The following is a 27,519-nucleotide window of genomic DNA, read 5'->3' as shown; positions in this document are numbered from 1 at the left end:
TCTGGAGAATGACGCAAAAAGAACTCAAGCTATCATCTCATAAAATTTTACCCTGACATTCCATAATTGCTGACTAATCAGTAAATTCTTTCCTATATTAACTGCATTATCAATTATCTACTACTGCTGGATGTATTGGGTACCCTGTCAAAAGGCCTTCTAATATTACCAACAGTTGTGGTATTTCTCAAAAGAAAAAAAAGACATCAATTAATGATCCAAATAAAGTCTTTCCTACATTCTTTTTATATAATATTTCATAAGAGTGATATAAAGTGAGAGCTTGGAGAAAATGTGGTCTTAAAATCTTTGAATTCACAGGATTTCTCAAAAGTATAAATATTTTGGTGTTGAGCAAAGTTTGAGTCATGACTAAAGGTATTCTCATAGTCTGTCCATTCACAGAGATTCTCACCATTGTGAATTTTCTGATCAGTAAGACACGGGTGACTAAATATCTGGCCACTTTTCTTATATTCATAAGGTTCAGCATCAACATGAATTTTCCTATGCCGTGTAAGTTGTGAGCCCCAGATAAAGGATTTCCCACATTCTTGACACACATAAGGTTCCTCACCAGTATGCATTCTTTGATGTCGAGTGAGTTGTGAACCCCAGAGAAAGGCTTTTCCACATTCTTCACATTCATATGATCTCTTTCCAGTATGAATTTTCTGATGCCGATTAAGTTCTGATCCACGAAAAAAGGTCTTTCCACATTCTTTACATTCATAGTTTCTCTCACCAGTATGAATTTTCTGATGTCGATTAAACTCTGAGCCATGAAGAAAGGTCTTTCCACATTCCTTACATTCATAGAGTTTCCTCTCATTGTGAATTTTCTCATGTTGAGCAAGATATGAAGCCCAAAGAAAAGTCTTCCCACATTGCTTACATTCGTAAGGTTTCCTACCAGTATGAACTCGCTGATGTCGAGCAAGGTGTGAGCTCCAGATATAGGCTTTCCCACACTTCTCACATTCATAAGGTTTCCTACCAACATGAACATTCTGATGTTGAGCAAGATTTGAACCACGAATAAAAGCTTTTCCACATTCCTTACATTCATGAGATTTCTCACCAGTATGAATTCTCTGGTGTTGAGTTAGGTGTGAGTCGCGAGTAAAAGCTTTTCCACATTCCTTACATTCATAAGGTTTTTCACCAGTATGAATTCTCTGATGTTTAATAAGATGTGATCGCTGACTAAAGGCCTTTCTACATTCAATACATTCATAGGGCTTTTCACCAGTATGAATTCTTTGATGTCGAGTAAGGTCTGAGCCACAACTAAAGGCCTTCCCACATTCCTTACATTCATAAGATTTCTCACCAGTATGAATTCGCTTATGGACACTAAGTTGTGAATGAAATCTAAAGGCCTTCCCACATTCCTTACATTTAAAAGGTTTCTCACCTGTATGAATTCTTTTATGACCAGTAAGACTTGAACGTAAACTAAAAGCTTTCCCACATTCTTTACATTCATAGGTTTTCTTTACAGTGTGAACTGCCTGATGTTGAATAAGTTCTGAATCAGGAAGAAAGGTCTTCCCACATTCCTTATCTTCATGGAATTTCTCGCCTGTGTGAATTGACTGATGTTGAGTATGATCTGAGCCAGAACTAAAGGCTTTCCCACATTCTTTAAATTCATTCAGTTTCTCTCCTGTATTAGGTCTCTGATGCAAATTTAAAACTGTGTGCTGGTTGAAAGTTGGCATTTTTTCACAAGTGAGTATCACCTGCTTGAAACACTCTTCCTGATTTTCTTGTGGTGTTTGAAACTGAGCTTTGCCTTCCAAGTCATCTCTAAAACATAAACATTCAAGGTTGTGTTTTTTACACATTTTCATTATTTCCAATTGGGATGATTCTCTCTTTAAAATACCATTTTTTGGTGATAACTTCTTGCTCTCACACCTGGACTGTAAGTCTGAAAGATAAGAAAGTAAATACATATTGTTTGAAGTTTAAAAAGCAAGGAAACTTCTAAGATATATATAGAAAGTAAAATCTTGAAATAAAGCATACAAGAAGTGAATGACTAAAAATTTCCCAAATTCTGGGCAATATGAACAAAAGGACAAGAGATAAACAGAAATTTAAAAGAAATAATAAAAGTTGAATCAAATGATGAGGGATAGCACATTCACCTGAGGAGTTCAGTAAAAAATGATTGTTTGTCCAATAATAGTATTCCAACATCTCAGAAAATATCTATAAATTTGCAAGTACTATATAAGGCACTATAATGAATATCTTATATAATTCTGAGCTTAAAATAGGAATGTTGGGAAACAGCAGAGCATCAGTCTAATATGTGGCAATCAATCTGGTGCCAAAGTATAAAAGTACTAGGAACTCATTAACACAGGGTATGTTGCATTTAGGTTAAAGGCGGATACTTACAGATGATCATTCAGATTCTAAAAAATAGTTTAAAAAAATCTATCAAGGAAAAATAAGTGTGGCATGAACTAGGAATAAATAGGATTTTTCTGTGACTCATTATCTTTTATATGTATTTAGGATCTGGTGAAACTGTCATAAGATTGTGCTATAAATTTTCCTTGGGAGGACAGATTAAGTACTCTAGCAGTTACTGACGGAGTTGAAAGGCAGTTCAGTTACAAGGTATGAGTAGTAACGTACTGCAGGGGAAAGATGTCAAACCAGTTTCAGACTCCAGATATTTCCTAAAACTACTTTGAGATAATGGGAAAATTACCGAGCTCATCTGAGTTCTTATTTTTCCATGTGATAAAAAGGAATTTAAAAATACCTCTTTTCAGAGGTTTGAGAGGATTGGGAATAATAAGCTATTTCCATAAAGTATCTGGCACAGAGTAAACATTGAACAATTAGTAGATGATAATTATCATTAGAGATGAAAAACTAGAGATTATGGGGAACTAGACGACCCGGGGCTTGTGTTTCAATACACTGTACTCTCTTGGTTATCCTTCATTAATTGTAACCTCTCTTCTGCCACTTTCTCTTTGCTGTGGCCAGAAATTGTTTTCACCTATTATCGTGATTTTCACCTAAGCAGCAGGTCTTCTATCAGTATAGAGCCCTTTATGCAGATTCATGGCCAAGTTCCAATCATAAAAAAGAACTAAAAGTTTTTTAATAGATTATATACGCTTTGTTAACTCTTCTAAATCTAAAGTAAAATTAGAAAATCCATAAAAGTTGATTAAAAGAATGAAAATAAAATAAATGAAGGAAATAAGCAAGGAGAAACTCGGTAAAATAAGAAAAGTTGAAAAGGTAGTAGGTAGAAAAACAAGATAAAAAATATGTGTGTATATCCATAGAGAATGAAAAAATTTACAAATATCTAAATTAAAAAAAAAGAGAGATAGGAAGAACTGGATCCAAACCATAGATAAGAATGTTATTTACCTTTTTGTTACATGAGGGGAAAATGAGAATATAAAAATAGAGTGGTATTTGGAGTGAAGAGAAGGTTCTTTTGGAAAAGGTTTTGTCTGTTGGTCTCAGGTTTTATCAAAGGGTTTTGGCATTGAGAGTATATTTCACACCACTATTTCAGAGGTGCTGCTGACTCACTATAGCTGGACTGGCATCTGCAATAATGGTTGCTCTGTGCCTGTTAGCGCTCACTTACCTGGGCAAAGTCTTCTCGTCTCATTCCTCAAAATCTTCCAGGGCTCTTTCCCTTTCTCCAATAAAGAGAACACATTTGGCTGATATATGCAAAGTCCTGCCCAGAAGATAAGAAATCAGAAAGAATCACATGTAAAGATTCCAAAATTTGCATCTAGTCCCTTGATTATTAGGGAAGACAGATGATTACAGAAAGGGGAAGAAAAAGGTATAATGGATTGCTAAAAGATGAGGAAGATAAAAGCACACACTGATGATGTCTATAGCCAAATTTACAAAGCACAAACCATTTCCCTAGAAACAAAGGTCAGAAATTCCCCAAGGCATTTGAAAGACAATTAAAAAAACCCAAAAAAACCACACCACAGAAAGCAGGACTCTCCAAAGTGAAATCTGAATCTTACCCAGTGAGACCATGTTGCTGTAGTTCTCAAACATCACATCTTTGTACAAATCCCTCTGTTTCAGGTCCAGGCACTCCCACTCCTCCTGAGAGAAATCTATAGCCACATCCCTGAACATCATCAACTGCTGAAAGGACAAATGGTGAAATTAAAATAAATCCTTTATTATGTTTAACATTTATTATTATTTTGTTTTGTTTTTGAGACAAGGTCTTTCTCTCTCACCCAGGTTGGAGTGCAGTGGCATGATGACAGCTCACAGGAACCTCCATATCATGGGCTTAAGCAATCCTCCTGTCTCAGTCTCCCAAGTAGTTGGGACTACAGATATGTAGCACCATGCCCAGAAAACGTTTTATTTATTTTTTGTAGAGATGGGGCCTTGTTATGTTGCCAAAGCTGGTCTTGAACTCCTAGCCACAAGCAATCCTCCCATCTCAGCCTCCCAAAGTGTTGGGATTACAGGCCAAAAGAAAACTTAGATGGAAGGGGAAAAGATGAAAATGGGCACTTCAGGGAGTGGGACATACACTGAGCAAAAAAACCATAAGAGTTGGCTGTCTGTGGTTTTTGGGGAAATGACACGGGAATAAGTGTAACTAAAGCTAAGTGCCTACCTGTTCTTAAAAATTCCTGTTGTTCAGTTACCACATCCTTATGACTTTCAAATAACAAACACCAAGATATCAGGATGCCTGCCCAGAGTAACAGACATCATATATAAGCTCCAACAACTAAGTTCATGAACTTAGAAAAAGAGCTACATCCCTCACTGCTGAACATCACTACAGTCACGTTTGAAGTACTCCCCTTGGAAAGTGATGCACCTATGCCAGCATCTAGTCTACCTGTCAAAGCAATTTTGGAACTCTTTTTTCTGGAATGGCCATCAGAATTGTTGTCATATTACCCTTGATGTCCTGAATGTCATCAAGTGTCTTCCTTTCAATATTTCCTTTAGCTTCAGGTAAAGAAAAAAAGTCACTGGGGCCAGATCCAATGAGCAGGGAGGGTGTTCCCATACAGTTGTTTGTACAGAGCTGCCAACGTAAGCACATGGTGGCAAGTTTGTGAACTTAATTATCAGACCTCAACAAATAACAAGGACAGCTATGATGATCATTCCAGAAAAAGAGTTCTAAAACTGCTTTGATGGGTACACTAGGCACTGGCATTGGTGCATAGCTTCCCAAGTTGAGTACTTTGAGGGAGACCATAGTGATATTCAGCAATGAAGTATGTAGCATTTTTTCTAGGATGGATCATGAACCTCATTATCAGACCTCATTAAGTTTTTTTGTTTACATCATTGGGCAGCTATACTAGCCTGGAATAACTAACTTCAGATTTATTATGTGAGAAAAGTTGGGGGTTTTGTTGGCTGTAAGCAGTCTATATCAGAGCACAAACAGATCTGTGTACACAGTCTTTGGTCCAGCTGGACTATTGCTTTTTTTGTTTATGCTACTACTTTCAGTTGAACTTTCCATTAGTTTAAGTTGAGAGAATCAAAAGAGACACTTCCTAACTGAATACTATTTTTGTGGAAAATGTGTAGGATCTCTAGGCTCTCTGCTAAGCAGGTGACAATCACCAAATGTTTTGTTAATGATATTAATCTCTAATTAATTTCCTAGCAAGATCCCAGATCTCTGAGAACTCACCCTCTCATCATACCCTCTAAGTAAAAGCATCACAAAGTGTCACACAACAAAACGAATACCAACCAACTTGACTAACTGAAACATCGCATTCTATGGGGTAATTAAAAGACTTCATGTAGTATGTCCCTTTTAACCACTCAGTTCCATCTTGCTAAGTTATGCATTTGAAATGCATATTTCTATTGTTCCCTTTAAGGAAATGTAGTTTTCCTCCTCAAGTACTCTGCCAGACTAGGACACGGGAGATACAGAATGCCCAAATGGATAGTTTCAGGAATACTGGTTGGGGAAAAGAGGGACATCTACAGAAGGCAGTGGATTGTTTCACAACCATCACTTACAACCCTGAATAGTGACTCGGGCAAGCAGTTTAAGGGCAAGTCACATGATCGGATATAAATGGGTTGGAGAGAGGCAATTCCAACTCACATGGGCCATGACTTAAAAGTCCAAGAGTCAACCAGTCCTCTTCTGGATATTTTCTTGGTGAAGCAGCGTGCTGAGAAAGCAGAACAAGAGGGAAAGAATCATGAGAGGTGAGGCTTTTCTAAGAACTTTCAAATGGACAAACGGGAATGCGATTTTCTTCCTTAGAGGATAGTCAGAAGGAGTATGAAGAAATCCTGGCCCTATTCAAAACCAGAAACTCAACAAAAGCAGAATAGAGTTTCAGTTCAATTACTTATGCCAAAATCATGATATGAATTAGGATACGAAATAAGGTCATTCTGACTTGCCCTACATGTCCCTAAAACCATACAGATCCTATTAGACATTCCCAGGGTCATCCCCAAAGCAACAGAACCCTCCAATGTGGGAGCCCAGTGCATCTGCCCAGGTCCTGCTTGTGTATTTCCCATGACAGCGTCTTTCAACTCCTCCACATCTGACAAAGACTATCAACCTACTTACTCATTTTTTTCCAAAGCGTCCAAGAGGGGTCACACCACAAAACCAAAGGCAATTCTGAGGCCAGAAAAACCCTGACTAGATTAACCAGACATTCAGGGTGATGACTAGTAGACAGAACCTTAGCAGCCTTTACTGGAGCACAAACAGATCTGTGCACACAGTCTTTGGCCCAGCTGGACTATCAATTTCCATTAGCCTCCAGCCTTGGCACTTCTTTGTGCTTTTTTGCATCATCTTTGCAGCCTCTTTACTCAGCATAAAGCCTTGGAGAAAAGGAGAATAAGGTTCTGATAGTTTATTCCAACTCCAGGGTGACCAAAAATACTCATTGAGCAATATTATGCTTTGGTACTTTGTGTAATTTTTTTTAAATTTAGAAATATGAAAAAATTAAAATATATATAGATAGATTAGCATTCCCTCAGGTTAATCAATTCCCTCAGATTCATCAATGATTAATATCTCTATTGACCTTTATCCCTAGGTCACCTGTGAAAATCAGCTCCTAATATCATTTAAAAGATCAGAAACTTGGTCATTTTTTCAAATTCACTAATAATAAGAAGGAGCATAGGCTTGCTGAATGCAAAGCTTGTTCATTTTGAATATTGGCTATTACCACTAGATTTCAGGATTTCTCATTTTACTGAGTGAATGATGAGCTGAGCCTTTCTCTTACAGAAGCAGACTGTGCTCTCTGCCTTCTGTGATTTATTAACACTGAGCAGCAAGGTGATATCTTCATAAAAGAAATCCGAAGATAGAAAGAAGGCTGGGTAAATTGAGTCAGTTTTATAAAACAAATACTTTTATTAAAAATATATATAAAGTCTCTGAATCTTGCTCTATGCTTAGTTCAGGAGAACCCAATAAATATGTCGCAAGATCTCACAGTCAGAAAAGCAAAGACACTATTACAATAGAGTAGGAAATAAAAGTTATAATGGACACTGAAGGAGTAAGGAAGTTCAAAGGATTCCAAATCAAAACCAGTTTGTAAAGAAAATTTATCTAAAAGAAACAGAGCTTCAGCTGAGTCTTGAGAGGTTCACCACAGAAGAAAGGGTAAAAGGAGAGAGTAAGAGGAAAGGGTAAGAGGAGAGGGGAGGAAACAACATGTGCCAATCAATCTTTGTGAATTAAGAATATAGAGTGGGACGAAAGACCAGGGGCAGATGGGAGTATATAAGGCAGGAATAAGATTATGAAAAGCCTTAAGAAATAGCCCATAGAGTTTGGGCCTTACCTCAGAAGCAATGAGAAAGCATTCTGCAATTTTAATGTAAGGTTAAAAAATGTTTCTAATTAGAGATACAACAAACTTCATGTGAGAGGGTAGAGGAAAGATTGACATACTCAGCCTGAGGGGTTAATGAAAATTTCATGTAAAGCATGTAGTATGAATTGGGCCTAGGAGACAGAGAACTTCAGTGGCAGAAGACAACTTCAAGTGCTTTTTCCAAAAAGAGTGAAAAGCTGGAGAACCAACCGTGGACTAAAATATATTTTGTGTTTCAAAAGCAGAAAGAACTTGAAAGTGACTATTATATAGTTTCAAGAAAGAATGAGTTCTAGCTGGGCTCAGTGGCTCAGCCTGTAATCCCGTGCTTTGGGAGGCTGAGTGAGTGGATTGCCTGAGCCCGCGGATTCAAGACCCGCCTCGACAACTTGGCGAGACCTCATCTCTACAATAAATCAAAAAATCGGCCCGGCGTGGTAGCGCATGCCTGTAATTCCGGCTACTTGGAAGGCTGAGGCGGAAGGATAGCCAGAGCCCAGCAGGTCGAGGCTGCGGTGGCCGGGAGCGGCCACTGCCCTCCAGTCTGGGCGACAGAGTGAGATTCCAACTCAAAAAAAAAAGAACGAGTTCTAATCCTGACATTCTTCCTCATGGACATCATTTAGAGAGAAACAAGAAAATAAAAGGAAATCCCAATCACCAGGACACTGAGGAAATTGACAAGACTCCAAATTATTTGGAAATGTGGCCAAAAGCAAATGGAAGAACAAAGTCTGTTTGGAAGCCACAGTGATGCTGCAAAGACAAAAAGGAGAAATATTCCCTACAGTGAGGAGCAGGCCATCCCCTGAATGGTGGTTCTGTGAGCGCAGGAATTATATAAAAAGGGGATGGTAAAAGGAGACCTGGAGATGTCAAAGGGATTCAAACTGGCAAAACATGTTGGCTATACTTTTTTAAAAAAACAAAACAAAACAGTTTTATTGACATATGATCCACATACCATACAGTTAACCTACTTAAAGTGAACAACTCCATGGTTCTTATATTCATAGATATATGAATATAGTATATTCATAGATAAGTGCAACCATCACAAGCCAATTTTAGAATATTTTTATTACCTTAAAAAGAAACCCTGTAACCTTCAGCTATTACTTACTGGCCTCCCCACTCCTACACTTCCCTCGTCCTCAGCCTTAAGCAATGACTGCTCTACTTTTTGTCTTTATATAGTTCCCTATTCTGAACTTTTGTATGAATGGACTCATAGTATGTAGACCTGTGACTGGCTTCTTTCATTTAGCATAAGTTCTCAAGTTTCTTCCAAATTGTAATATGTATCAGTACTTCATTCTGTGCTATGGCTAAATAATATTCCTGCATATGAAGAGACCACAATTTGTTTATCCATTCCTCAATTAATGGACATCTGAGCTGTTTACATCTTTTGACTATTATTTTAAAAATGGTGCTACGAACATTCATGTACGAATTTTTGTTTGAATACCTGTTTTGTAGTTTTCAGAGTATAAGATTTTTAACTTCTTTTGTTAAGTTTATACCTAAGTATTTTATTCTTTTTGATGCTATTGGATTTTTGGATTGTTTACTGCAGGTATATACAAATATAACTGATTTTTATTTTTATATATTGATCTTATATTCTCAAGCTTTGTTGAACTTACTAGTCTGAATAATTTTTGGTTGATTCTTCAGGGCTTTCTATATAGAAGATAATGTCATCTGCAAATAGAGATGATTTCACTACTTTTTTTACTCTGTCACCCAGGCTATAGTGCAGTGGCATGCTGATGGTTACTGTAGCCTTCACCTGCTGGGCTCAGGTGGTCCTTCTCTCTCAGCCTCCCAAGTATAAGTAGCTGGAACTACAGACATGCACCACCACATTCAGCTAAATTTTTAAATTTACTGTAGAGATGAAATCTTGCCAAATTGCCCAAGCTAGTTTCAAACCCCTGAGCTCAGGTAATCCTTTCATCTCCGTCTCCCAAAGTGCTGAGATTGCAGGCATGAGCCACTGCACCTGCCAAGAGATGGTTTTACTACTATTTCAAGCTTTTCTTCAATGCCTTTTACTAATTTTTCTTGCTCAACTACCCTCATTAGAACCTCTGATACAATGTTGAACAAAAGTGGCATAAGCAGATATCCTTGTCTGGTTCCTGATCGCAGAGGGAAAGCATTCAATAATTCACCAATAAGTATGATGTTGGCTGTGAGTTTTTTCTAGATACCTTCTATCCAGATGAGAAAATTATTTTTTATTTCTAGTTTATAGAGTGTTTATTTTTCTTTTTTAATCATGAGGGTTACTGGCTTTTGTCAAATTCCTTATCTCTGTCTACTGAGATGATCTTGTGATTTTTGTTTCATTAATATGATTTGTTACATTAATTGATTTTTGTATGGTGAGCCTTGCATATCTAGGATATGTCCACTTAATCATGTTGTATAATTCATTTTATACTTCACTGAATTCAGTGTGTTAATACTTGGTTGAGGATTTGTGCACCCACAGTTTAATAAGATATGCTTTGTCTAGTTTAGTAACATTGTCTTCACAAAATGAGTTAGGGGCTTGCTATATTCTTTAATTACAGGAGAGAAGGCACTGGGTGAACTCAGAGCTTATACCAGGAGACCTCCAGAACTAGTTTAGGTTCTGAACGGCACAAAAGGCTTGGCTATTCAAAGGGGCCAAATTTCATAGACATTTTCTTCTATTGTATTAATAGAGGACGGACCACTTTAGAAGAGAAACTTAAAAATAACCCTTGCCCCATTCACCTTTTTCCACAGGAAAACACGTTCCACAATTACAATTATACCAGGAAAATGTATTACATTCCAAACAAATAAATTTAGAAATGCTGTGTCTAAAGATAGTTAAAAGTTTGAAAAGTGTGCCAAAATTCCCCTATGTACAAAAAAACTCACTAAAAAATCAGAGAAGATGAGAATTACGGCCCAACCTTCTAACATAAATAAAAAAATAATAGTTATGATGCAATCACAGCTCTAAAGCAAGACCACAGGCACAAATGTATGAGCTCAGGAAAGGGAAGAAAGTTACGAATAGACTATAGACGGGAGTTAATAGAATTTAAGAATTAAAGAAAAAATAAGCAAAACCACATCAGAAATGAAGAATAATTAGTTGGGCATGGTGGTGCACACCTGCAGTCTCAGCTACTTGAGGCTGGAGGATCACTTGATCCCAGGAGTTCAAGATGGAAGCCACATAGAGAGACCTCATCTCTAAGTAAATAATAAACTACAAGGAACATAGCATATGACAAACATCACAGAAAGTATAGTGCAGAACAAAACATACAGAAATTAGTGAACAGAGTAAAATGTAACAAAAAAAGGGACGAAAATTATTGAAATTAAAAAAAGATAAAAGAGAGATAAAAATGAAGAGAGATTCAATATGTAAATAAAGAGAGCATCTAAAGATAAAACCCAAATTATGGAAAGAGAACAATATCTAAAACTACACTTTTAATATCCAAGAAAAATTTCCCAAAATAAAGCATAAATAAACATAATGAAAATACACGACACATTGCAGGTGAAAATGATTCCAAATCATCAGTTCCAAAGCATTATTCAATAAAATTGTTAAACTAAAACTTGTGGTAAAAAATATCAGGTTACCCATTAAAAAAAAGAAAATTTGGTTGTGATTAAAGTTTTCCACTGCTAATTCAGTACCCCAGTGAGGCAACTCTTCTAATATACTATGGAAAAATAAATGAGGGAGTCAAAAACTTTATATCCAGTCAAGCTATTATTAGAGTATAAAGGATAAAAAGAGTGTTATGATGCATGAGCTCAGAGAATATTGTTCACATGAGCCCTTTGTGAAGAAACTACTAGAGGACATACCCCCACAAAAGAGAAAACTTTAGCAAAAGGATAGTAGTAAATACAAATCTAAATGAATATGTAAGATGGAGATTATGATAGCCAGCATCCTGGATGGCCCCCAAAGGTATCTTGTACTTGGTATTTACACCACATTGTCTTGCTGCCTCCTATACCAAATAGGGCTGACTTATGTGCCAATAAGATATTATGAAATGATGGAGTATGAGAATAGATAATAAAAAACATTGTGGCTTTCACCTTTTGCACTCTTGCTGTCTTTTTGAGAAAGAACAGATGACATGTCATAAGGACACTCAAACAGCCCTGTGGAGAGGTCTGCGTGGTGAGGAAATGAGGTCTATTGCCAATAGTCATGTGCAAATCATCTTGGAAGGTGATCTGTTAGCCTCAGTTATGTATCCAGGTGACTGTAACCCTGACCAAGAGTTTAGCTGCAACCTTATGGGACCCTGAGCCAGAAGCGCCCTGTAAAACCACTACTGAATTCCCAATCCACAAAAATTGTGTAAGATAATAAACATTTATTGCTGTTTTAGGATAATATGCTTTACAGCAGTAGATAACTAATACAGGGATAGATGTTAGAGAGTGAAAACCAGACTGGCTCACTGATTGCCGCATTTGTAATAACTAAGAGACAAAGGATGTCATTTAAAGCTGAAAATTCAAGGTAAAGAAATTTAGAAATATTTGAGAATATGAATATAAAGTCAAACAGAGCAAAAATGCCTACTACATTTCAATATACAAACAAAAAGTAGGAAATTAAAATTGGATTAAAAATTGACACATTTACAATCGGAACAGAAATTTAAATATTTATAAATACATCTAACTATATATGTGCAATATAGATATAAGGACTTTACATTGATTATTACAAATAATACAGAGAGAAATTACAGAAGACCCAAACAAATGAAGAAATTTATCACATTCATGGGATGAAAGACTGATTATTTTCAAGACGTCAGTTTCCCTCCAAAACAGTGGTATAGAGAGTAAAAGAATGGCAAAATCTACTACATCTAGATGAAAATACAGAATATCTTTATACCTTGGGGATAAGCAAGCATTTCTTAAATCAGATACAGAGAATACAAACCATAAGGGAAAAATAATAAATCAGACTACATTTTACAAAGTATTTTCTGTTTATCAGAAGAGAGTGAGTAAAAATGAAAATCACGGACTAGGAGATGATATCTGCAAGACACACAGCTGACGAAAGACTCACATCCAGACTATATAAAGAACTTCTAAGAATCAACAATGAAAAGACAAGACAAAGCTCCCACAAAACTGGGCTAAGGACTTGAACTGACACTTCCCAAAGGAAGATATCCAAATGGGCAGTAGACATTAAAACAAAGCTCTCAGCTTCATTAGTCATCAGTTAGAAACCACAATGCAATACCACTCCATATCTATCTACTACACTGGCCAAAATTTTACAGTCTGACAATATCATGTGTTAAGCAGATTTGCAATACTCTATGACCCACCAATTCCTTTTTGAAAAATATATCTGGCAGAAGTGTATACATATTAATACAAAAATGACAAGTGCAAGAATGTTGGTAACGTCATTATTCATGAGAGCCCAAAGATGGAACCAATCTAAATGTCTATCAACAATAAAATGGACAAATACAGTTGGTATATATTAATGCACTAGAATACTGTTTAACAGTGAGAACAAACAATTTCTAAACAGAAATATGGATGACTCTTGCAAACAATGTTGAACAAAAGCCAACAAAAAGTGTATATACTGTATAATTCTGCCTATATGTATGTTCAGAAACAGACAAAATTAATGTGTAGTGATTAATTTGGGGGCTCTACTGACTGAACAGAAGCAGGGACTTCTAGGGTTCAGGCAATGTCTTGATCTGGGTGTTTATTATATAGGTGTTCCACTTGTGGTAATTCGCTTATGCTATAAAATTTTGATTGTATTGATTGTTTGATCATGTTATCATGTATATGCTTATATGTATACATGATAAACTTCAATAAAAAGTTTAGTTATGGAGAAATCCAGCATATACAAGACAAATATAAACAAAAAAGTAAGCAGGGGCCATGATCTTGAGCAGGTAAAGCCTACAATTTACCATAAACATATAACAATTATGAGTATCTATGTATCAACTAATGAAGTAGGCAATTTTCATAAAGCAGGATTTACACATTATATAAGAAATAAAATTTCATTAACAATAGAGAATTTCAATACACCTCTCTCAAAGACAAATCAAGTGCAAGACAAATAAGTAACTAGACTGACTATATATTAGATCACAAAAATTTCATTAACTCCCAAAGTTAAAAAAATCACAATACAGCAATACTGGAAATTAAAACTGTACTCTCCATAAGGTTCCATCTGTCCCCTATTGTAATACTATAAGAAAATGATTAGCAGTAGTGGGAATCTGCCAGGGGAGAGGGGGCACACCTCATCAACGAAGGTACCTGCATAACGAACATGTGTATACCTAACCCTGAATTGTATCCCATATCTTTAAAATAGAAAATTAAAAACAAACAAACAAACAAAACAAAAACTGGAAATTATACTACAGATGATGAGGGGACCTATGTCTTCATTATCAGTAGACACTGAACTATTTTTATATCACAAGGATCAAGACTCCTCCATAGCACTGAGGCTAAGACACTACATCACTGTGTTAGTTTTCTATTGCTACTATAACAAATTACCACAAAAGTAGTGGCTTAAAATAATACAAACTTATTACCTTATAGCTAAGTAGAAGTTTGAGATGGATCTCATTAGACTGAAATTAAGGTGTTGGCAGGGCTGTGTTCCTTTTTGAAAACTCTAGGGGAGAATTTGTTTCCTTATGTTTTCCAGCTTCCAGAGGCCACCAACATTCCTTGGCAAAAGGCTCCTTTCTTCTATCTAGCCAGCAATGTTGCATCTCTCTGACCGTTCTGTGGTCACATCTCCTTCTGTAAAATCAGCCAGAAAAAAATTCACTGATTTTAAGGACCCAGGTGATTATATTGGGCCCTCTGGATAATCTCCACATTTCAAGTTTCTTAATTCCATCTGCAAAATTCCTTTGGCCATGTAAAGTAACATATTCCCAGGTTCTAGGGATTAAAAAGTGGACATCATTACAGGGCCATCATTCTGCTTACCTCAACCACTACTACCTCAACCACTACCTCAACCATCTTCTGAGAGATACTCAAGAAAACACCTTTCACTACCCCAAAATCATTTTCCAAAACTGTCTTGAATCCAACCTAAATAAGTGTCACTATCCCTTACATTTATATTTATAATAAGAGGCCCCAGATTTTCCTGTCACCTCTCTTTTAGACACTGTACTCTCCATAAGGTTCCATCAGTCCCCTTTTGTCCTTCTGCTCCAACTCCTGACACTTTCCCAGTATGCCTTCTGGAATTCATAATTAATTCGTTAACAACCAACTCCTCTTATCTTCAATTACTTTCTTGAACACCTCCTTTGCAATCTGAGTCTAACAGAAACCATGCTCTATCCAGAGGAATCCACTGTCCTCTAAATTCCTCCTCCCCCCCAACCCCCAGCCTCTTACCAATGGGACTGGAAATGGGGCAGATGGCCCCTTTGCTCCTCTTTACTTTCAGACCTTTCTTCCGCCCTTTTCCACACATTCTCTAGTTTTGAATTTTATGCCATTTGATTATACATAACTCACCACACTTCACTGTTGCTGGCATCTACCCAACACAAGCTATTTCCCCTTAGTCTTTGAAATTTTGAGCTCATGGTTCACTCTGCAGCCCTATTACCCTTAAAGAAAAGTTCTTGCAATTTTACTACACCCACACAGATGAGCCTGGCTTACACACCCTTGCCTTACACACCCTCTCATTGGCTAACTCCCAACAGCAAGTTGATGGGCTGTTATTCTCACCTACCTGCTGCTGCTCCACTTCTCTGCTCTCACTTACACAAAAATACTTGAAAGATGTTGTCTACACTGTCTCCTATTCCTCTCCCCTCAGTCTACGTTGCCCCCAATCCAATCCAGCTACTGGCTACCACTCTCCATACATTCATGCATGGCTACTTCTGTTACCAAATGCAAAGCTCAACTCTGTTTTTGGCCCCGCAGTTGCAGCTACCACCACGTTTACACACATGGTCACGCACACAGCGGCGCAATCATAATTACGCACACAGTCCCATTTAAACAGTCTGTTACAGTCACATAAAACTCCAGGCACCACCACGCACGTAAACACTCCCCCACACCGCCTTACGGCTCGTGTCGCAATCACCCTCACACCCTGCTCCTGTCAGTTTCACACACGCACCTACGGCTCCCATCATGCTCGCGGGCGCACACATCCACACACCCACAAGCACAGCACCCCACCACCTTGCCCTCTGCGATCCCTTGCAGCACAGCCACCGAGTCCAAAAACGTTAGCCCCTCAGTCCCCTCACTCCTGGCTTTGGCCCCTCCGGGATCATTCTGCTTCTGGGTCTTAGACTCACTCGCCAGACTGTGCAGTCCCCTCAACCCGCGGAACGTTACGCGAAGACTCGCGCGCCATCCCCCTACCGGAAGGAGCCGAGCGGTGACCGGAAGTCGCCGGGGTACGGCGGACTCTGGGAAACGTAGTCCGGAGCCTGGATAGCCTTTAACGGCTCGGAACCTCATGCTCTCAATTCACAGGCTCGGGCCTTGAACCTCAACCCCTCGTCTGCAAAGCCCGTCGTCCACACACTGTTCACACCTTTGGCCGAGAGCTCCAAAGAATTCAAAGCAGCGACTACAACGCTTCAACCGGGGCCTCCACTCGGCTCTTCCTCCACCAACCGGCGCCCAGCCTCGGGAACGGGGACGACAAGCCAATGCCGTTCTTTAGACGCGACGGCCCCTGGGAAATGTAGTTCAGAACCTGGAGAGCCGTGGAAATGCCTCTGTCGGGGCAGTTCTGGGCCTCTGACAGATGTGGTGTGTCCTGTAATACTGCCCAGCGAGCGGCGAGTCTGTACAGTTGGCCTGAGCTTTGGCCCGGCTGGGCGATTAGAATCCAAGCACCGGCCTGAGGAAGATAAGAAAAGGGTCTAATGGGCCACAACTCCGTGCCCGGCCCCACAGGGGTCCTTGGCTTGAGAATCTTTGAGAATGCCTCCTAATGCCTTATTCCTATTCTCCAACTACTCGCAACGTATTTGGTTTAAATTAATGTTCACGGTTACAGTGGTAGTATTTTGTACGTATTATTTATGCCATTGTTTTTGCTGAAGTCTATGCTTGCCAGCTTTTTCACTTGCTTCTTTTCCTACGTGTACATCATTTAGATTTATAGCTAAAATTTCTGACAGAGTAATTTTTTTCAGTATTATCAAACTCATCGAGTCATTAAAAGTATTTCTTCCTTAATTTTTTATTATGAAATATAAACTACTTTAAGAAAAGTGCATAAAATGTGTAAGTTCAGTATAACTCCATCCAAGTATAAGAGTAGAAATAGTACCTTGTTGGTACCTCAAGAAGAAATGCCCCCTCCATGTGATAATTTCTGATAACCAGCCCCAACCTTAGCCCCAACTGACCACTATTCTGACCTTTAGGATATTAATATCTTGACTTTTTAGTTGTTTTAATCTGTGTTTGAAATGTACATGAATGCAATCAAATTGTACAAATCTGTCTTGCTTAATTGTTAAACCCCTAACCAGATTAACTCAAAACACCACCCTAAAGGCCTTGCAGAAGGAAAGAGAATCTCATCAGGTCATTAAAATTATTTTCCTCAGTTATTACTGTGTTAGGAGACCCAAGATCAGCCCCTATTCCCCTAAGTTTTGATGATTCACTGGGAGACTGCCGGTGAAATGATACAAAGCAAAATCAGTAAAGAAAAAAGGCACATGGGGCAAAGTCCAGGAAAACCCAAATGCACACTTCCAAGGGTCCTTTCCCAGTGGATTAATATGGGACATTAATTCCCTCAGCAAAGGCTTGTGACAACACTTGTGAGATGCTGCCAACCAGGGACGTTCATTAGAGACTCAGTGCCCTTTTTTGTATTGAAGGCTGGCCAAATAGGCAGGCTGTGCCTGACTTCTAGAAGGAAAGCAGGTATTTAGCATAACCCATATTGTTTGCATAAATAGTTTAAGCATAGTGAGCCACTCTTATCAGTTAGATGATAGGAGCTCATCTGATATCTAAGTTCTAGATGCAAGTCAAGGACTAATCTCATAAGCAGGACTTTTTAGGGATAAGTAGTCTCAGGCCTGCTATGTAAACTCTTTTCTGTGCATCACTGTCCTAAACGAGATGTCTGGTTTTCAACTACAACATCAAATTATGAATAGGCAAGAAAAATCAAAACATGCCTAAGTCACAAAAGCAACAACACAGCCAGACTCAGATATGATCCAGATATTATAACTATTTAAAAAGGAAATTAAATAACTATAATTAATATTTTTAAAACTCTAATACATTGTTTCTCAACCAAGGGTGATCTTGTTCTCTGGAAGACATTTGACACTGTCTAGAGAAGTTTTTGGTTGTCACAACTGGAGAGGTGCAATTAGCATCTAGAGGATAGAGACCAGGGATGCTGCTAAATATATTACAAGTATAGGACAGCTCGGCACAACATATCAATAGCCCAAAATATCAATAGTGCTGAGACTGCGAAACCCTAAGGAATTAAGACAGAGTTATTGGTGAAGGGACAGAAAGACAGATTAATGGAGCAGTGTGAATTAAGACAGAGAGTTATTGGTGAAGGGACAGAAAGACAGATTAATGGAGCAGAGTCCAGAAAGAGACCCCCACAAATATAGCCATTTGATTTCTGACAGAAGATACAAAAGCAATTCAATGAAGAAAGGATGATCTTTTTAGCAAATAATATTGGAAACTGATCATCCATATGTAAAAACCTTGATTTAAACCTCCTAATTTGTACCAAAAAATCCATTAAATGTATTATAGGTCTAAATTTAAAACATAAAACTTTTTGAAGAAAACATAAGAGAAAAAAATCTTCATGATCTATGGTTAGATGAAATGTTTTTAGACATGACACCAAAAGTATAATCCATGAAAGAACAAACTGATATATTGGACTTCATAGAAAATTAAAACTTCTGCTATTCAGAGAACACTGTTAAGAAAAAAGACAAGGCACAGATTGGGTGAGAATATTTGCAAATCACATATCAGACCAAGGATTTGTATCCAGAATATATAGAGCAACTTCAAAACTCATCAAGAAAACAACCTCAATTTTAAAATGTGCAAAGAGTTTAAATGGAAATCAAGTCAAAAGATGGACATTGGGAAAAAATATAGGACATGTGTAAAGCAATAATTTTCATCATGTATCAAGTGCTCATTATATTAATGAAACATGACTAATATTTCTAGAACTTAATAAATTTAGTAGTAAAACAAAGGAAACAGTTCATGGAAAAATACTAGTTTATAAGTATTTTAAAAAGGCATTCACTTTCACATCTAATGAAATAGTCGAATAATATAGTAAAAATGAAACTATAGGGGTACAATGGAGTAGCTTGTGGAAAACCAGTAATCCTGCATGGAACTAAAAAAAAAATAATATAAAAAATCTTTTCTACTTTAGTATTTTTTTCTATATGAAAAAGACATTAGGGACTGGGCACGGCAGTTCAGTCTATAATCCCAGCACTTTGAGAGGCCGAAATGAGAGGATTGCCTGAGCCCAGGGGTTTGAGACCAGCCTTGTCAACTTGGCAATACCTCGTCTCTACAATAAATCACACAAAAAAACTAGCTGGGCATTGTGGCATGCGTCGTAGTTCCAGCTACTTGAAAGGCTGAGGCAGAAGGATTGCCTAAACTCAGCAGGTTGAGGCTGCGGTGGCCGTGAGCATGCCACTGCACTCCAGCCTGAGCAACAAAAGTGTGACTCCAACTCAAAAAAAAAAAAAAAAAAAGAAAAAGAAAAGGACATTAAGGAGCTTTTGAGACAACAAAAAACATAGTAGTCAACATTCTAGATTGTAGGTAATTAATGTCATTCCTCGGTCATATTTTTCCCGGATTATTTGCCAATTCTTGGCAAAGGGTAAAAGGATAAGAAACCAGACTTTTGTGACTTTAGTTTTTCTGGACTTAAAAACACAAAATTGGAGAACCAGTGGGCCAACATCCTTGTGAGAAAAGAAGGACAGAGACCTGAACTCGACATAAGACAGTTACCCATTTCTGAAACGTAATGGGTCAAGAGACTAAGAAGCGTAAGCAGAATGCTTCCCAAAAAAAGCAGAATAGAGTTTTGGGTAGTCTGGCTGGGTTGAGGTACAAAGATTTGAATTCAGACCCTGATAGGGGGGAGGAGCCTTGGTGAGCATACCAGATTCTCATATTGAAACCCTGAAGAGCTATGCCCACAGAGCAAGAGCCAAACCAGAAGCAGAATGAATCTCAAAAAAACTGTAATGAAGCTTTGACTCAGCTCAATCATTGATTAAATGAAGGTGATCAGCCCTTACTTTATTAAAAAAGTAAAAGATTACAGAAAATGTAAAACAAGTTAAAGAACACTGATCCAACTTTGGCTTTGCAAAAAGTGACAATGCTAGGGTTGTGACAGAACAAAGATTTATAAAGAAACAAGATCCTTAAAATGATTACACACAGCAGAGCTATCCCACAAACCTGAACCAATAAACGTAAAACTCTTAGGTGAGTGAAAAATAAACCTCTATATCATTTAAGTTATAATATTTTGGGGTCTACTTGTATATTAATTCCCTAGGGCTGCCATAGTAAAACTAGAAAGTTGGTGGCTTAAAACAACTGAATTTTATTTTCTCATGGATCTGGAGTCCAGAAGTTCAAAATCAAGGTATCAGCAGGGTTCCATTCCTCTGAAGGTCCTAGGAGAGAATCCTTTCTTGCCTCTTCCAGCTTTTGGTGGCTCCAGGTGTTCCTTAGTTTGTGGCTGCATAGCTACAGTCTCTGTCTCTGTCTTCACATGGCCTTTTCCTCTATCTTCTTATCATCTATTAAGAGGATACTTGTTACTGGGTTACATACAGTCCTAGATTTAATTACATCTACAAAGATTTTTTTTTTCTTCCAAATAAGGTCACACTTAAAGGTCTTGGTGAAAAGGATACGGACATAACTCTGGTGTGTCACCAATCATCCACTACAACCTGCTGTAGTTTTTAGTCTTATCCTAATAGATTTCCTTAGAATTCTCAGGCTGTCTCATTGCTATAAATGACATATAGGTGCTGACAACCTGCAATGTTTCTCTTTAGCATAGGCACTCTCAATGGTGTAGCAGAACAAAGATCAAACTTTTGATCTACATCCTAAAACTTGTACACACAAAAAAATGCTCAGCCTCACTAGACATTCAAGAAATGCAAATTAAATCTACACTGAGATACCATCTAACTCCAGTCAGGATGGCTATCATCAATAACTAAAAAAAAAACAGATGCTGGAGAGAATGCAGCACAAAGGGAACACTTCTACACTGTTGATAAACTAGTACAGCCTCTGTTGATAAACTAGTACAGCCTCTGTGGAAAACTGTGGCGATTCCTAAAAGATCTAAAAATTGACCTTTCATACAACCCTGCAACCCACCTACTGGGAATACCCGGACGAACTCAAATCACTCTATAAAAAAGATATCTGCACACGCATGTTTATGGCAGCATTGTTCACAGTAGCAAGAACATGGAACCAGTTGTGCTGCCTGTCAAAAGAGGACTGAATTAAAAAAAAAAAGTGGTACATATACCCAATGGACTATTACACAGACATAAAGAAGAACAAAATCATGAACTTTGCAGCAACCTGGATGGACTTAGCATCTATAATACTGAGTGATCTTTCACAGAAACTGAGTATCACATGTTCTCACTCATAAGTGGACCTTGAACAATTATCGCAATACTATAAAAGAATGATTGGCAGTAGTGGGAAACTGCTGGGAGGGTGGTGGGGAAGTGTGACTGGCAGTAGTGGAAATCTGCCTGGGGAAGGGGGGGTATACCTCATTAACCAGGGTACCTGCATTATGAACATTTGTATACCTAACTCTAAATTGTACCCCACATCTTTAAAATAAATAAATAAATAAATAAATGTAAGTCAGATTATGTCACTTCTCTGTTTCAAATCTGCCATTGCCTTCCTGACTTACTAAGAATAATAACCAAGGTTCCTACAATGCTCTCCAAGACCTTTCATAGTCTTTCCCCTCATCAGTTTTTCTGGCTTTATCTGCTATTCTCCATCTTATCACACTGGCCTATTGCTGCTCTTTGAATATACCAGGCCTTAAATCTTTATGTTTGCTGTTTTCTCAGCTTATGCTCTTTGCCCAAAATCTTCAAATTTCACTATTTTTCCTTCCATTCTTTGCTCAAATATTTCCCTTTTACTAAGGCCTTTCCTAACCATTCTATTTAAAATTGCAGCTCTCTTGGCACTAGCTATTCCAGTCCAAGTTTTGCATTTTTCTATAGATCTTATCTTTAACTGGAATGCAATATATTTCATTGACACATACATTGCACACTTCCCTGACTAGAATGTAAACTCCTTGAGAACAGAACATTTTAACTGTTTTGTTCACTGAAGCTTTTCTAGTGTCTAGAACAGATAAGGAGCTCAATGAATATATGCTGACTGAATAAACACAATGCTTGACAGGAATCAGAAATAGGAACTTTCATACATTTTTGGTAGGAATGAAAATTAGTTTATCTTTGATGGACAGCAAGTACTTAGATAACTTTCATGTTCTAACACATTTCTTCTGATTCTATATTTGTCTATTTAGCATCCATTCACCAAGGAGCTAATTTTATTAACTATGTGTTCTTGTTTTCTATATTCTTGATGCTGTGTCATTTGGGGGCCTTACAGAAACAGGGAGACTGCCCTTTCCAGGGCTAGCTAATTCTTTAAGATAATCACAGCATTCCTATGAACACACCTTTCATAGGCAAACCAACCAATTCCAAGTCTGTATTCCTCTCATATCGTGATATAATAAGAGATATACATATATAGTCATATATGTATTGGTCTTCATCTATGCCATGGTTCCTGCCACACAGATCCTAGAACCTGTAGTTTCTTAAGTGATTTGACTGACAGGAGTAGCTTCTGTTAAAATATTTGGTCTTAAGCCGGGCTCAGTGGCTCAGCCTGTAATCCCGTGCCTTTGGGAGGCTGAGGTGAGTGGATTGCCTGAGCCTGTGGGTTCGAGACCTGCCTGGGCAGCAAGACCTCATCTCTACAATAAATCAGAAAAATCAGCCGGTCGTGGTAGTGCATGCCTGTAATTCCAGCTACTTGGAAGGCTGAGGTGGAAGGATCGCCTGAGCCCAGCAGGTCAAGGCTGCGGTGGCTGGGAGCGGCCACTGCACTCCAGTCTGGGCAACAGAGTGAGACTCCAACTCAAAAAAAAAAAAAAAAAATTTGGTCTTTTGCCTTCTTTTATGAAGTGGGCTTTTTATGAGCATGCCACTGCACTCTGGCCTGGGTGATGGAGTGAGACACCAACTCCAAAAAAAGAAAAAAAAGAAGTGGGCCTTTAGGAGGTGACAAAGTTATAAGAGAAGAGCCCACATACATGGGATTAGTGCCTTAACAAAGGAATGAGGGAGTGAGTCTAGCCTTTCAGTTCCTTCTGACATGTGAGGATAGAATATTCTTCTCCTCTCTAAAGGATGTAGAAACAGTTTGCCATCTTGGAAGCAGAGAGCAGACCCACTGGACACTAATCCTGCTGGCACCATGATTTTGGATGTCTGAGCCTCCAGAACCATGAGAAATAAATGTCTATTGCTTATAAATTAGGTATTTTGTTATAACAGTACTAAGTGACTAAGATACTTCAGTTCCTGAAACAGTTTATTAGCGAGAACAAACCCCTTTCAGCCACAACTTAGCGAGGTGATTTTAGGAAACCTAAACTAAACATGTGATTATTGGATTAGAATTTTCAGTCCTTCCCAGTGACCTCTGGGGAGGGAAAATGGGATAAAGGTTGACTTAATCACCAATGGCTAATGATTTCATTAATCATGCTTGTGTAATGAAGACTACATAAAAACACAAAGGACTGGGTTCATAGAGCTTCTAGGTTGCTGAACACATCCACATGCCAGGAAGGTTGTGTACCTTGACATCACAGGGACAGATGCTCCTGAGCTTGGGACCTTTTTGGACCTTATCCTATGTATCTCTTCAACTGGCTATTCATCTATATCTTTTAAAATATCCCTTGTAATAATTTGACAGTTGTAAATAACTCAGTTTCCCTGAGTTCAGTGAGTCATTCTAGCAAATGATCAAACCCAAGAAGGGAATCAGGGAAACTCTCAATTTATAGCTGGTTGGTTAGAAGTACCAGAGGCCCAGATCTGCAATTGGCAACTGAATTTGGAGGCAGTCTTGTGGGACTGAGCCCTTAACCTGTGTGATCTGACACTAACTCCGGGTAAATAGTGCAGTGCCAGAATTCATTTGAATTACAAGACATTCAGCTGGTTTCAGGTAATTGGTTGGTGTGAGAAAAAACCCACACATCTGGTCATAGAAGTGTTGAGTGTTGCGAGTGTAGTAGGAGAAGAAAAGTGTTTATTTTACTTATACAACCTCCAACTATCTTCTTATCTGACTTTCATACCAAGCTGTACTTCCCTTCCCCTACATCTACCCAGGGTCAAGTACCAGGCAACTAGAGACTATCTATTTAATGTAAAGCTTTCCAGAATTATCCAAACTAGCCCATTTTAAGCTGTTTACTCTACCATGCCTTACCTTTCCTGTGGAAACCCTAATAAAGGCTTTGGCTCAGGTTTTCTCCTTGCTCTTGTCTTTAGCTTCCTGATCATCTCGATGTTTCCCAATGGCCCTATGTAGTGTGAATTGTCACCTTCTCTCAGAACACGTATATAATAAATTCTTCTTTCAATAGATTGATCTCTCTGTTGTCACTGAGTCACCTCCATAAATTAAAATCCTGTGGGTACAAATGAAACACTCTAAATAAGCACTTCTTTTTAGAGGAATCAATTACAAAGGTATACACGGACATCTGTGCAAAGCTAATTATATAAGAATAATCATTCCAGAATTGCATAAACCTGCAAAAATCCTAAATATTCACTAATATAGTACTGGTTAAATAGAAGAAACAGAAAATTTATTCTACCACAGAATACTACACCACCATTAGAAAGAATAAAGATTATATATTGATATGGAATTTCCTCTAAGAAATAATATTGAGTAAAAACCAATGTGCTCAACAATTTGTAGTATGCTAACATTTGTAAAAATATAGGTGAGGGGCTATATATACAGATATGCTGGTATAGTTATAAAATGATTCAAAGTAGTTTAAAAAAGAAACTTGTCACAGTAGACGCATGGGGCAAGAGAAATAGTGAAAGGGGGACTTCTTTTTCACTATAATTGTGTTTAAATTTTTAAAATCAATGCGATGATTCATTTAAAAACAAATATAAAATTAAAAAGTTGGCAGAAAGGGGAGCTAGATGGAAAGCAGCAGCAATCTTTAAGCTAGATACTTTGGAAGGTGGTAGAGGTTGCTGAAATATGATGGAGGGAAGTATATGACAATGGGAAATACTGATGTAAAATATAACCCTGAAGCTTTTAACAATAGCAAGATAGAAAATGGAACGTAATAAAAATAAACCCCAGTGAAAAACAATAAGTGTTCCGAAAGACTTTAGATCTGTGAAGGACTGACCTGAATATGGAGGCTATGAAATGAAAAGGGGAATATGGTTTCTTTAGGATCTGCTTAAAGAAAAAAGGTTGCTGATAGAGTAAAAATCATGACCAAAAGATATACATCAACCAAAACTTAAGAAGAGCAGAGCCTATAAGGAAATCCTGAAAAACATTTCAGTGTTGTCAACCCTCTCACTGAACATCTGTGCTCTCTGTCCAGTTCTCACTCACTTGCTTGGACAGATCTTCTTTTACATTTATACTACCCACCACCCATGGCTTCTCTTCTCATTCCAATTGGAAGATTTCATCCAGCTGGTGATGTGATAGCCTATATGTGGGAAATTGACACAAAATTTAAATTTTCATTCAAGCACCGTCTCAAAACTGAGACTGAGCCTGGATCTTTAAGAATGTTACCATATATACTAATGGAACAAACTAAATAGTCTTTCATATACAATCAAATAGTAAAGGATTTCAGGCTGAAGCCTGAATCTCAAAGCTGATTCTACTATACCACGAAAAGTTTCTAAGTATTTCAAAAATGGAAAAGAGACAGCACTTTACTTTCAAAATGTGGATTATACAGATACATGATCCATACCTAATGTGGCTGTGTTGCTCTAGTTCTCTAGCATCACTTTCCTGTACTGAACATCTTTTAATTGTAGCTGATGCTCCTGGTTGAATCAAACAAGCTCATCTCTGTATGTTTACTCCACCAGTATCTCCAAAAGAACAGAGAAGAGAAAATGCCTGTGGAAGGGCTTGGACATAACCCAAAACAGGCACCTCCCATAACAAAAATATGCCCTGTTTAAGAAGTCAAACTGATTTTGCATTCTAGTCCAGAAGAGAAGTCTGAATGTTAAATGTTTATATAAAAATGATACAAATTATTTATTATATCAATTATGTAGCTTATCCTCTCTTAAAATTGATGCTCCTGGAAGACACACTCTGATTGATTATCACAATTTAAACAGGAAATGAGACAAAGGCTTCAGATTCCTTCATAGTCACAATATCAGCTACCCATGCAGTGACCCACATTCAGGTGATCACACACACTCATACACATACACAGTCTTGCTCCTCCAACCCTCACACACTCAATATGCGCCCCCACCCCCCGCAAGCTACAATGTCTGCACCCCGCCTCTCTCACGCATACCAGTCTTAGCCCCCACTCAATTTCTTTCATTTAACTACTCCACCGCTCCAAACCCATTCGCACACGCATTCTCCCCACGGTCTGGCAACACACTCGGGCCTTCTTTTCTCACTCTCACATACATGATTGGGCTGATGGATTTCTCTTCTTCAGACTCCCCATGCTGGTTGGGTCCAGAAAGCGAGGGGCTGACAAAAACTACAACCTGGTCAGCCCGCTTCGGTCCCAGACGCTCAGGCAGGTTTGTTCAGGTTTCTTCTCCCGGCTCCCCGAAACGCTCCCCAGCTGCTTGCCTCAAGAGCGTCTGCACACTTCCAGCGTCAAGTGGAATTCAGAGCCGTCCCCTGGGTGCAGACAGTCTGGCCCCTGCAGCCAGTTTCCCACCTCCGAGGACGCAGCTTGCTTTGGCTGAGCCCATCTCGTCTTCTGGGAGGTTTTTAGACTACATTTCCCAGGAAGCCCTGCGGCCCAGTATGTCGCCTGGCGAGTGGCCAAAGCCTTGGAGCCGCGCTCGGAGGCTCCGCTGTGTCAAAGGAAAATTGCACCAGACAAGTTCAACGGGCACGGAAGTCTTCGTTCAACACTTCGAATACAACAGCAACGGGAGATTTATAACCAACGGGCAGGGGGAAGGAGTTAGTGGATGGTAAATTACTGAGAGGAACTGAAGTATCAAAGGTGGGGGAATTCTTGCAAAACTGGCTTGGCAGGTTTCTCGCTGAAGTGGGGTTCACTGGCCAGGAGAAGGCCTAGCCAAACCAAAAGGGGACTCAGGGGCGCCTG

At 38.4% G+C, this 27,519-nt stretch overlaps 1 protein-coding gene and 1 long non-coding RNA gene across 3 annotated transcripts; both read right to left on the bottom strand.

Moving 5' to 3' along the window:
• Nucleotides 1–223: 223 nt before the first annotated feature.
• ZNF790 (zinc finger protein 790) lies at nucleotides 224–16,349 on the bottom strand. 2 transcript variants are annotated; one of them, XM_021711493.1, is made up of 6 exons: nucleotides 16,301–16,349; nucleotides 14,543–14,756; nucleotides 6,134–6,203; nucleotides 4,041–4,167; nucleotides 3,638–3,733; nucleotides 224–1,936 (listed from the first exon to the last, which is right to left on the bottom strand). In XM_021711493.1, the coding sequence occupies exons 3-6, from the start codon at nucleotides 6,140–6,142 to the stop codon at nucleotides 258–260; spliced, it is 1,911 nt and encodes a 636-aa protein (XP_021567168.1). In that variant the 5' UTR covers nucleotides 6,143–6,203; nucleotides 14,543–14,756; nucleotides 16,301–16,349; the 3' UTR covers nucleotides 224–257. The 2 variants fall into 2 exon arrangements, with proteins under 2 accessions (XP_021567168.1, XP_021567169.1); XM_021711494.1 differs by lacking the exons at nucleotides 14,543–14,756; nucleotides 16,301–16,349 and having other exon boundaries at nucleotides 4,041–4,164; nucleotides 6,134–6,218.
• A 3,918-nt stretch (nucleotides 16,350–20,267) lies between these two features.
• On the bottom strand, nucleotides 20,268–26,945 carry LOC110595489. The gene is made up of 3 exons (XR_002481875.1): nucleotides 26,859–26,945; nucleotides 24,618–24,819; nucleotides 20,268–20,824 (listed from the first exon to the last, which is right to left on the bottom strand). It is a non-coding gene; the product is annotated as an uncharacterized LOC110595489 (long non-coding RNA).
• Nucleotides 26,946–27,519: the final 574 nt, after the last annotated feature.

Source organism: Carlito syrichta, unplaced genomic scaffold (genome assembly GCF_000164805.1).
Source record: "Carlito syrichta isolate Samal-C Ts95f unplaced genomic scaffold, Tarsius_syrichta-2.0.1 Scaffold302324, whole genome shotgun sequence".
In the NCBI taxonomy this organism is placed as follows: domain Eukaryota; kingdom Metazoa; phylum Chordata; class Mammalia; order Primates; family Tarsiidae; genus Carlito; species Carlito syrichta.
This window is presented reverse-complemented; position numbering and strand designations above follow the sequence as displayed.

Excerpts from the sequence above, each read along its gene's own strand:
- ZNF790 (XM_021711493.1), bottom strand. Across the intron at positions 3,734-4,040 it reads CAGCAACATGGTCTCACTGG|GACTTTGCATATATCAGCCA; the intron begins GTAAGATTCAGA and ends TCTTCTGGGCAG. Across the intron at positions 1,937-3,637 it reads GACGAGAAGACTTTGCCCAG|ACTTACAGTCCAGGTGTGAG; the intron begins GTAAGTGAGCGC and ends CTTATCTTTCAG.